Below are 12126 nucleotides of genomic sequence, written 5' to 3' on the forward strand. Positions count from 1 at the left end.
CTGGCGGCGGCTCCCGGTAACCGGGCTCCCGCAGCCCCCGCTCCGTCCGTGGCCGCTTCCCCCCGCCCGGCCGGGGCTTCTGCAGCTCCCGCGGCGTTGCCGCTTCTCCCGGGCGACCGCTCAGGAGTTGCCGGCCGTGTCTTCTTCTTCAAGACCGGACTGTCCCGGCTCCGTCCCGCTCCCCAAGCGCAGGAAGGAAGTGACACAAGTTTCGATGTTTTTGTTGTTTGTTTTTTGGCTGGAATCCCCATATTTTGGCTTGCGCCAAAACGCATGCTTAGGACAGTTCCGAGGAAACGTCTGCTCGGTTGGTTCGCTGTTACTCGGGAGGCTTCTCGCAAGCACAGCGACGCACCTCTGTAAAGCCCTGTAGGTGTGAATCCCGAGTGGAAGCGTGCCGGAGCACCTCGGGATAGCAGCACTGAAGTCTCCTCCAGTCCGCTGCTGGTGCGAGGCACGGGGCGGCAACACTCGGTGTGGGTGTCGAGCACATGCTTGGATGGCGACCCAGAGGAACACGGTGGTGCCCACGGGGATGCGGCAGTGCCCCAGGGATGGCGCTAGGCGGGGGCTGCCGCAGCCTCCGCTCTTCTTCCTTGCACCCAAGAGGGTGATGTGCAAACGCAGCCCCGGAGTGAGGCACCCGGCTCTTCCTGTGAGCAGCGGTGATCCCGCAGCCACTGCCTCTGCTGATCTTGGCGTTAGTCTCGTAAGGCAAACAAGGAAAACCTTATTTGTTGTGTGTGGTAGTCTTATTGATCCGGGATCGTATCCGTCACAAGCTCCAAGCCTCGTTCCATCAGGAAGCGAGCCTGCTGCTCGCCTGACAATCTTTAAACAGTGTTTGGCTTCTTTGTCTTTCAAAGTCTTGGGCTTTCTTGCGCAATGTGTATCTTCTGGTAGATCCGGGAAAAGCAATCGGGTTATGGTGGCTCGGGCTTTTAAAAGAGCCAGCAGGAGCACTTAACAGTGTAAAGCTCTTCCTTCAAACAGCTGTTTTGTTGTGGTTATTTTTCTTTATCGGCAAGAATGTTTTGAATGAAATGAGAGGCTCTTTGGAAAGTGTTCCCCTTCAGACGCCAGTTGTGCTGGCATACCTCCTCTTGCTCTGTTTGGATCCTTGTGATGAGAATAGAGTTGCCACTCTTTTGTTGTCTTACTCAGTATTCTTATGTCTTTAATTAGTGCTTTGAAGGAGATCTTACACTTGAGCTAGAAATTGTGGTGCAGTGACATGGATATATGTGTCTTTTCTGCCCTATCTCAAGGACCCTGAGAATTAAGTGTGTCTTGATAAAGATGGTAGATGGAATTGGGATACTTTTCCCTTTTCAGTTTTCAAGTTTTATTTGGAATTTTCAGCTTCAAATGCTATGAAGATGAGCATTTTGTAAGGGGCATTTTGCTGGATCTGCAAAATCTTGGGCTGTGATTACCTTTTTTGGGAGCAACACTGACATTGATTTGTTTATGTTTGCTGTCTTGCTGATTGGGTCTTTTTAGGAGTTTAAGATTTCTTCAGAGACCCTCTTGAAGCCAAATAAAAAGTATGAAATAAATTTCTCTTTTTGGCTTTTTGTGGAATTCTTCTGAAAGAATTTTCAGGGAAAAAAGCCCAACTAAATGCTATAAAGTAGGTGTAGTAAGGTATTGCACTCTTTAAAGAAGAAAATAATGTTTATGAAATTGACATTCTTTAGAGTGAAAAAACCTCACACTTGCACCTGTTGAACCTTTTTTCTCCAAATGTGCCCTGCCATTTGGAGGAAAATACCGTGCTTGATACCATGAAACACAAGGTCTCTATTTACCTCTGGCCAGAACTTCATAGAATCGTTTGAAAAACCCAAAACAAACAAAGCTGTCAGGATGAAACATCTGTTCTTCTCCTGGGCTGTGCTTTCCATCTGGGAGGACTGATTTGACTCAGTTACTTTGTTGTTTGTAAACTTACTGCAGGGTTTTTCTGGAAAGATGGGGATGATGAGGAGACCCTTCCCGTGGCCCCTCTGCAGAAGTGCCCGTGACCTGTGCTGTCACCCTCACAGCCAAGGAACATGTGTCCTACAGCATCTTCTGGTCTTCACACACTCCTGAGGTGCCCCTTAGCTGGATGTGAAGGTCTGCATCCAAGGAAACCATAGGCTTGGGAAAAGTCTCTGTGACAGTGAAGCAGCCTGGGACTGTGAGCTGGACTGGCAGGGGGAGGAGGGAGAAGATGGTGATGACTGTGGGGAGAGGTCACAAGCAGGAAGAAGGGTTAGTGTCATTCCACTCAGACCTGTGTGTACAGACTGAGGGTGAGGGTGAGAATTCTGTGCCAACTGCCTTTTGTGTATTTTGAGTTGAAATCTAACCTTTCTATGACCAAAAAGGCTGTTCCTGGCTCTTGTTGATTCGACACTAGCAGGCATGTGTGAAAGTATGCATACACTTAAAAACTTGACCTCTATTTTAAACTGTTCCAGCCTGCCTTAATTACCAGGGCTGAAATCCAACCTCCTGGGGATTTACATTTCTCTTTAACAGCTGATGATTTCACCGGTGCCTGGAGCTGTGTGAGAAGCCTGTCCCTCACCCCACTGGTGCTGTCAGTGATATCAGCTGTACCTGAAGAAAGTGGGACCTCGAGGAGCTCAGCTCTGCCATTGGCAGGCAACAAACCTGGAGCTTAAAGTCTCATTAAAGTCCTCACAGTGCTCACCTGCATGCCAGATAGCTTTATAGCAGTTATTTTTCTGAGTGGTTTCCCATGGAAGCAAAGGCTGAAATGTTTCCCAGAGGCGTGTTCATGGTATGTGTCACATGTCTGCATTATATAATCTTCAGCTGTGCTTTAGTTTGTTGTGATTGTGTTGGTAGTGCCATGTGCTGGCACTGTGCAAGGCAGCGTGTTTATTATTATTAGTGTTATTATTGTTATTTTGTGCTTTTTTTCTGGTGATTCAACAAAAAGGAAACACAACACCTGGCCAAGGGGACCAGGAGTGTGGCCAGGTGGCAAAACCTCCAGCTTCTGGCTGCTGATGTTAGTTTCCATAGTGCACAGGTGGGCCTGAAGCAGGAGAGCTCTGCTGGAGGCCCTAGGGATTCAGTGGAATTGATCTGTGGTTGGACATGGCCTAGCTGGGACCCTGTCTTCTGTGACAAGTGCCACATCTGATGTAGATGGGTAAGTCTGACAAACACACCGTGAAATGCCAGCTACCTGTCCCATTGCTGGTGGGGGCTGAAAGGCAGGTGGTTCTTTGACATTTAAAACCTCCTTATGTAATACTGATGAGGCAGTTCTCTTCCCTCCCCCATTTTCATGGCCGTTTTAACACATGAGCTGCTGCTTCCAGATGGTAGCAAAATGCAGCAGAATGCAAACATGGATGTGATCTTGGCTTGGCCCATGTAGAACTGCAGCTGCCCTACAGGTATAGGGGGACAGCAGCTGGCTCAGATATTGAGGACTAAATTCCTACTTGTCATGTCCTGGCTGTCTGGATGAGTGATTAACTGGAGGGTAATTTCAACTGCCAAGTAGTCCAAATGGGTTATTTGTTAAAGAGCCTGCCTATTGAACTTAGAACTCATGAAAACATTGAAATTAGTGAAATGTCACATTGCTGCTGCTGTTGCCTAAGTGGTGTCTGAGCCCTGAGATCCTGTGTCCATGTCACTGGTGATGCTATGGGCAGCTCGGCCCTGGATCAGGGGTGTAGTGCAGGCCGGAATGAAAGGAGGAGGCTTCCTAGGCTGCTGCTACCAGGTTTCTGTCTCCCTGTGAAAGCAAAACCAAAGGTGAGGGTTAATGGTCAGGGTTGTGATTGTCATCTAAGATGAGCTTGGGGAAACTCTGAGCTGGCCTTTCCTTCCCATCACAAACCTCTGAACATCAGCTGTGCTCGCCTGGTGACTCATTTCCTCTGCCACAAAAAACGATGGTTGCTGCTACTTTGTGCTTCTAATGACTTCTGCAGGAAAGCTGCTTCTGGATGAACTGCCAGGGAGTACCTTGAGCTTTTGGAGTATGGCAGTCCTTATTTTAATGGATGACAGGGCTTGATTTTTACAGTCTGTGTGTATTTAATTGAAAGCTGCGCTTACTGCAGCGGGTGTGGATGTGGAGCTGGCTGTATCTTATTGTGGTGGCTGCATGTAGCTCTCTGGTGTCACTATAGTTGGATCCATTTTTTGTTTCATTTTGGTAGAGGGAGAACTACTTCATTTATTTGCACATGGGGTTTGGTCTGTTGCCCATAAAGCTGAAATCCCTCATTCTTTCTTCTCTATACACCTGCAGCTGACTTCACATAAAATATTTGTACAGGCAGTACTTGCAAAAATTTTTCCAAAATTGCAGTGAGGAGGGGAAATGAGAAAGTGAGATTTTTAAATAGTTGTATACAGAGCTCATACAAAGCAGTAGTGTTAAATTTTGTCAATGACTTTCCATATCAATAAAAAAGTCAACATCACAACTGCTTAACAGCAAAATTAAGTTGTACAATTAAGTTGTACATGGTGCCTTGCACTGAAAATCATTTATCCTCCTCATTTTCTTCCCAAATTTAAATAAGAAAACTATTCCAGTTTGCCAAGAGACATGTCATGTACTTGTAATGGGTCTAACTGATCTACAGTTCCTCTAAAAGGAGAGATAAACACAAGCAGGAGACTGTGAAACTTTACCCTGCTGTTTTCTGACAGTTAAAATTAAAAAAAAGGGGGGTATTGAGTTGCTGACTGTAACTGTATAGTGAAGTGCTTGATCTGCAGTGAAGACAGGAGCTGGAAAAAATGTTAGTCTGTCCTGGGACCAAGTTTGAAGCATGGTAGATAGGAATAAGCCAGCATAATGTACAAACACAGTATTTATTCTTTTTCCTAATGGACGTGACTGATGTGCACTGTGCTCTGTAAATGTTTCCTTTGGAAAGCCAGTCCTTACACATGAGGCAGGTTGTGCACGATAGCAGGGGTGAAGGAATTTCACTTATGGTGTTACCAGACAGGGCTTTCCTGTGTCTGGAGTTGTTCAGCTTATCTACAGGGCTGGTGGGAACTTGTGCTCTTTGCAGGTCTTTGTTAGCAATGTGAAGAGTTCCTTCTTAGCTAGGGCTAAGTGAGTTTCCCCTGTCCTGGGACAGGGACTAGTTTTTAGTAAAGCAGTTTTGCTTTTTTAGTATTACCTGTGTCTGTAGAGAAGGCCAGTGTGTGCTGTGCATTGCTGGCTACTCCTTCCTCCAAAGAGCTGGGAGTTCTGTCTCACTGTGGGCTCATTCTCTCTTGGTCCCCCTGAGATATTTTGTTGTTGCTTTGAAGACACTTTGAACATAGCCCCCTGTCTCTGACCTGGCAAGTTTTACTGCTGGCTTTGCACTTGCAGATAGGTGCTGCTTTTTTGCATCCTAATGTTGGTTATCAGGCCTTGCTGTCCTTACTGCTGTCTGTACACCTTCCTCCCTGCATTCCCAAAAGCTGTTTTCCAGTCACTTCATAATACTTGGTTTCAACATCCATCATCTGTATCCTCTGTCTTAGGCTGTTTCTCTTGCTTTTGGTGAAGGATCATTTTGTGGGTGAGACCTTAGCAATTACTGATAGGTGAAATTGCTGTCAGACACAGACTGTCTGACCTGGCTTGGTGGCATTTGTCACGGGCTGTCTTGGCTGCCAACCCTGAGGTTACAAGGTCCCCCCCTTTAACTCCTCTGATTCCTTATAGCATCTTGCCTTTTTCCAAAAGAAATAGATTCCTGGTGGGTCCCTGAGGGGTGCTCTCACAGTAGAGCTCTTAGTCTGTGTTTTCAGGAGGGCACATTCTTTTGTGCTGTTGCTCTCTATTCATGTCTCTCTGAATCACAGAGATGCCTTCTGGCTGAGTTTTTTTTTTTTGTGGGTGACAGGACCCGACAGTGCAGTTCTGCACCTGGATGTAACCACAGGCTGTTGTGGCAGCTGCCTGGAAACTCATCCAGTTTCAAAATTACTTTTTTTTTTGCCAGAAATTAGCTTTCAGGTTTATCAGGTCCCTGACACAGCTTGCCCTGTAGCAGCCCAGGTACTGATGCTGGTGTGAAAGGGCAGGTAGGAATATTTGGCTAGGGAAGGGATAGTGGAACTGCATTTTGAGCTAAGTGAATGTGCAGTGGGAATAGTCAGAGTAGATTTATGAGTTGTGCTTAGATGCACACCTGATGTGCATGTGTGTATTTATTTGATACCAGCAGACTGTGATTTGGATGTCACTGGAAAGAACGGGGTTTGCCTGGAAGAGGTATTTGTTCAAGGGTCAGTAGGAAAAAGGCTTCTTTGAGAAAGATGTGGGTATGTAGCAGAAAAACAGACAGACCTGATTTTCAAGGAGGCACTGGTGTCGGATTGGTCCATGGCCCCACCACCCCTCCATGATGTCAAGTGCTGGTGAAAAGTGGAAGCTGCCTTGGATGCTAAATGATTTTTCTTTCATAAAAGCAAATGGAATGGCATGCAAAGAATAAGCTTGGCTTAGGGCCACAATGTTGCTGGCAAATATGTTGCCCTTTCAGCTCTCTGAAGTGAGTAATAGGCAGGAGAGAAGACAGGTGAAAAATGGTGGGGTTTAACAAGGCTTTGCTGAGGTGCACATTCAGTCTGAGATGCTGAGCTTTTCAGAGCAGGGACTTTTTCCTCATTCTTTCTGTCTGCGAGCTGTCAGACACAAATCACAACTGCAGAAAAGAAAGTCACTGGATTGAGTGGAGTGCTAAATGTGTGCTGGAAGGATACACAGACTTTACCAAATAATGAGCATTCCCTCTCCTGAGGGTGAGTAAGGAAGCAGAGAAGGCTATGTGAGAAAATAAAGTGGGGTTAAATGGGATAGACCTTAATTGCTAGAGCTGTCCCCATAGGTGCCATCCATCCAAATGTGGAGCTGAATACTGCCAGTGACCTCTCTGTGTCTTGGAAACTACTACCTTCTATTTTTTTTGCCATCTGCTGCAAACTGGCTTTCAATCTTCTGTATGTGATCTGGCTCTGCTGAGGTGACAGGCAAAAATTTAATGGAAAAATGTGACACCCACTTCATCTCTCTCCTCTCTGCCAAAGAAAAGCATTCCTCTGCAGCTGTACTGGGGCTGGCTTTGTCCCTTCATGCAATCTGTCAGTCATATGAGGGAGAAATAGAGACCAGGCTGCTCTAATAACCTCTTAGAGAGCTTTGGATGTCTTAGGGAGCTTCAGGCCTCCTTCCTTGCCAAATTGGATGTATCCTGAGCAGTGATGCAGGGCAGAAGTCAGAGGAGGCTCCTAATGTAGGGGCAAAGAGCAATATTCCTGATGGGCTTTAGTGGCTCACCTGGAGCTGGGCTCACTGCACTCCTGCAGCTCTGCTGGGATGAGCCCAGGCTGTTTGGTGACCCTGCAGTGCTCATCTCCAAGCTCTTGCTGCAGCTGAAGTTGCCTGCAGAGGTAAGGAGTGTGCTTTTTGGGGAGAGATGGGCTCATCTCCAGTAGACAGGAGGAAAGAAAGACAATTTGCCCTTGTTATGCACCACGGATGTTGAATGCTGCCCCTGATTTTGCATGTGAGCAGAGTCCTCGGCTGTGGCAAAAGTCTTGAAGCACATGGTGACTTATGAAGCAAGAGAAGCATCTTTCAGTTGCTGTGCTTAGAAGTAGTGGTTTAATTTCTCTTCTCCAAAGTTTGGATGCTGTGATGTGAAAGTCTGTAGGAACGAGTGGAAAAGGAGTCAGGCTCTTTACACCACAGCATGGCAGGAGGGTGAGAGGAAATGAACATCAGCAGAAGTGAGAGAGATTCAGACTGGTAAGGAAAAAGGGCTTCACAGTGAGGATAAATGAGCACTGGAGAGAGAGCTGCCCAGGGAGACTGCACCACCTCCTTCCTTGGAAGTTTTTAAGACCTGACTGGCTAAAGCCCTCAGTAAGCTGGTCTTAGCTTAGTGTTGGCCCTGTTTGGGCAGAAGGCTGGGCTGGAGATGACCTGAGCCCCGTTCCAGCTGGACCTGTGCTGCAGTTCCTTTTATAGAAGTCTGGACTCAAGGCACTGACCTGCTCACATTGAGACAGGGCACTGCTGGGCAGCAGACTGGTTAAATTCAAGGCTGTTTGTCTATGCTACCTCATACCTGTGTTATTTCCTTTTTGTGGATTACCCTGAAACTGTGTGTGTGGGAAGAGGCCACCTCATGGATTAGCTCATTTGAGTAGCATGGAGGAGGTTTTGTAGACCTAAAACCTGAAAAACACCCAACCAAAAAAGCCCCAATCTGGAGTCCTTTAATACCAAGCAGATCTCTGTTCCCTCATCCTTGGAGCAAATTCTGTGCACAAAAGAATGCTTATTCCGAGGGTGCTTTTTCTCCTAGTCTTAGGAAAAAAATAGGTTCTTTTGTTGGTTTCAGTAATCCGCCTGCAATGTTTTGATTTTGTGGGGGTTATCTGAAGACATGTGTGTTCTTGTTTATGGAGCCTCTGGTGCCCACAGGAGAGATTTGTGTCCAGAATTCAGGAGCAGCAGAGAGCTGATCTTCTCTCCTGGATTTTCTCACCACAAAGCCGTGATGACACGGTTGCCTTAGAAAGGCTGGGATATTACGGACATGGTGATGCCTTCAGGAGGAGCCAAGACTAAGAACTTAGAACTAAGGCTGTGGTGTTTCTTGCAGCCAGACACCTGGCTTTCTGGAATCTGTCCTGGCTAGCAAAGGATGAAGACTGAAGGAAAATATGATGTCTGAGCTCTCCACTTTCATAACTGCTAATATGAGGCAGTGGCTGACTTTCTGCAGAACATCTGTCTTTCTCATCATGGGTGTAGCTGGCCTCGTCATCAGCACTGATGTTATGTCTTGTTGGAGCTCCTTGGTGCTGCAGCTCCCTTCCCCTCCTCCTGTGCCTCCCCCCTGCACTGCTGGGCATGTGGTGTGGGCTTTCAGGCAGGCTGATAAGATGTATTTTTTAGAAAAAGTGCATAAAGCAGAAAGGTTCTTTTTAGAAAAAGAAAAACTGGCAAACTGTCACTGCCTACATATGACTCTAATGCCTTGCGTGCTCCTTGGTGAAATGCTGCAGGGACTGAGGGCTCTTTGGGGGTGTCCATTAGGCTGGCTGTGAGTCATCTGCCCTTCCTTTCACTGCAAAGCATTTCCTCCTTGCCTCTCCAGCTGGAGAGTGCCATCCACATGATTCAGTGTCTGCGTGCCTGGCTGAGCCCTTTCCTCACAGCCCTCCTGCAGGAGCTGAGCCTGAGGCTCTCTGCGAGAGGGCAGGAGCTGACAGCTGCAGGAGAGCTCCAGATGTGCATGGGTGCTGCTCCCTTGGGATCTGCAGCCACTTTCTGCCCCGCTCAGGCATGACTGCCTGCAGGAACAGGCATGGCAGGAATGAGCTTTGGCACTGTTTTTAAGGCATGAGATTTCTGGATGCAAAATTTGTCTCCTAGAGCCTTAGTGCTTTTGCAGTTCTTTTGCTCCTCGTGGCTTTCAGTGGATGCTGTCGCTTGCCAGAAGACTAAAAGAGGAAAAGTACTTGCCCAGGGTGACTTGTGACTTCTCATTTGGCTGTACTGATTCAAAGCAAAATTTCAGCTAAATTTCCATCAGAAAAGTGCTTTGGAGAGCCTGCTCTGTGACTTGGAATGTTTCCCTATTGCCATTGCTGTTTGTTGGGTTGTTAGAAATATGTTAGAAATAACACAGGGAAAAGATGAACTTAATTTATGTTGCCAGATATTTCTCAGCTACAAACACTACAAGATCAAAGTGAACACAAAAAGTGTCACTGACTTTCAAAAATGTGCAGTTAAAATCTTCATTACTTTTCTAAAACGTTTAAAGGCATTTCATGTCCAGAACATATTTTTTTAGCATTAATGAAAAAGAACCTTGCTTGGGACAGCTTGCAAGCAAGATTAGTTGAGGATGGGAAAAAATTTTGCCTGCTAGATTTTAAGATGTGACTTTAGTGCTCAAGAGGGACATTATATGGTGTGGTGGCTGGGATGGAGCCACTGGAGCTACGAGGAAATTGTTTCAAATTCACAGGCATTGGAGGGGGTGAAGGGAGTTTGGAATTGTAAGCAAGAAGCCAGAGTCTGCAGAAACTTGCATTGCTGAAGAGACTTCTGAAGCAGTTATTGAGTACAGAAAGCTGTAAAGTCTGGGTGCAAAGGAGACTGGGTTGTGGCTGGGGATGGCCAATTAACAGTACTGCTGCTATTGTGATCATGAAAGCATTGAAAAGTATGGTTTGGGGAAATTGTTAAAAACCTGGCTTTTGCAGGTGTCAGTATGTCACAGTTTGGCTGAGGACTTGTCAGTTCTTGACACCTGGGTATCTGAAAGAGGCTAATTTGGGAGAATTCCAAGAACAGAAGCAAAAGTAAGTGGTTGAAGTAGCAGGTTTGTGAGAAATTATTACAAACATTAAATATGTATTGCTTTGAAGGTGGACAGGTGTTTGGAGGACTTTGAGGAAGTGGTGGGATCAGAACAGTTGATATTAAGCTAACATTGCTATTCTTGAGGCATCTTTCTCAGTTTCATGTGATGTATGTAATGTCATTTTCAGTAATAGTACCAGAATAGAGTGTCTGAAAACTTTGATTTCAGCTGTGGTTCTCGTAACACTCAGATAATGAATATTTCTGTACTCGCAGCAAGATCCCTTCAGAGCTTTGTGCTTAGATTAAAATTATCATAAAGGGGATTATGAATCTTGAGATATCATTATGCTGTGCCTTTTTTAAACTGCTAATGTCCTCTGGTAGTACCTTTCCTCTTTTTGTCTGATCTAATGCTTACAGGTTAGAGAAGGGTAAAAACAAATTGGTGTGAAGTAAAGAGAAGATGATGATGATCAGCAAAGACTATCCAAGGGGAAAACACAATATTGTTAAGTGTAAGGGTAGAAAGGAGACTTCTCTAAATGGTGTCATGTGAAAATTAGCCACTGTCAGTAATCAGGTTGCAAAATGTCTTGGAACCAATAAATCTAGATAACTGGAAATAGAGATAAGCTGGAAGGTCCCAGGGGGGACGTTTGGCTTTTTGTTGGGTCATGACATTATGAGGAAATAGCTGAAAATATTCAATTAATAGAGTAAAGGGGAGGAAATTAAAACTATGCACTGGAGATCCTAGTACCAAAGATATGTAAAAATACTTTTAGTATTCACACAGAGTGCAATAATACAGATAGGATTTTACCCTAGTAGGTAGAATTTAATGTAAGGCAGATATAGTCAAACAAACCTGGTTTCATTCTTTCAGATGAAAAAAAATGATAGTAAATGGAGAAATTTTGCAAGCAATTGGCTATTTATTTAATTGTATTGGCTGAAGGATTGTACCACAAAGTGTATGGAATGAAAAGACTGACTCAAAGTAGTTGCTAACGGAGAATTGGTGTCAGAGGATAGATTTATTGGGTTCTGCAAAAAGGTGCCAGACAAGAGGCTTCTCAAGGTTTTCATCCATGATCTGGAAGCAAAGTTATGTGACTAGGAACAAAAAAAATGTGTCTACCTATGGGACAGGCAAATATATACTGGAAATCAAGACTTAGAAAGCATAACAAAAAAGATGCTAAAATATACTTGAATTAAGAAAAATGCTCATTCCTCAGTCTTTGAGGCATACCCATGTTCTCTTCTGGCAGCTATATTTCAACAAATTATTAGATCCTATGTAAGGGTACCTCATGGAAACAGTGGATTAGGACAGGGAAGATTAGGAAGGTTTCATAGTCCTTTCTAACTTGAAATGCTATAAAACTTTATTGCTGGGCCTGTTGATTCTGGATACTTCAAGGCATAACATACATCACAGCATTTGGTAATTTTCATGAACTGTTGATTTCAGTGAAGTTTAAATAAGTGCTTTAATTGCTTCAAGCTGTTTTGAATGCTTGTGTTTATCATGACACCTCTTGGCACATATAAAGAAGGAAAATGTACAAGGCGGATGGAGAAGGAGAAGATGAAAAAAGAAAAAAAGACATTAGTCCCAAAATACAGGGTCACCTTTATGTATTCCCTGTTGAAGCTGAATGCCAAAGGTGGCCTTGTATTCTCCAAGCCTCTGTCTGAGATAGAATGGGTAAAACACACGTGATTGGTGTCAGTGT

At 45.0% G+C, this 12126-nt stretch overlaps 1 protein-coding gene across 3 annotated transcripts in view; it reads left to right on the top strand.

Moving 5' to 3' along the window:
• The window catches only part of CREB3L2 (cAMP responsive element binding protein 3 like 2), a 72670-nt gene that overhangs the window by 515 nt on the left and 60029 nt on the right, over window positions 1-12126 (top strand). Inside the window, exon 1 of one of the 3 annotated variants that reach the window (XM_021552029.3) lies at window positions 543-709. The exons of 1 other annotated variant lie outside the window; for it this stretch is intronic. In XM_021552029.3, the coding sequence (XP_021407704.3) occupies window positions 614-709 (96 nt within the window). In that variant the 5' untranslated portion in view covers window positions 543-613. Of the gene's footprint in view, window positions 1-542; window positions 710-12126 lie in introns of those variants that run through there. One more of the 3 variants, XM_021552028.3, reaches the window with a different exon arrangement.

Source organism: Lonchura striata, chromosome 5 (genome assembly GCF_046129695.1).
Source record: "Lonchura striata isolate bLonStr1 chromosome 5, bLonStr1.mat, whole genome shotgun sequence".
NCBI lineage: Eukaryota > Metazoa > Chordata > Aves > Passeriformes > Estrildidae > Lonchura > Lonchura striata.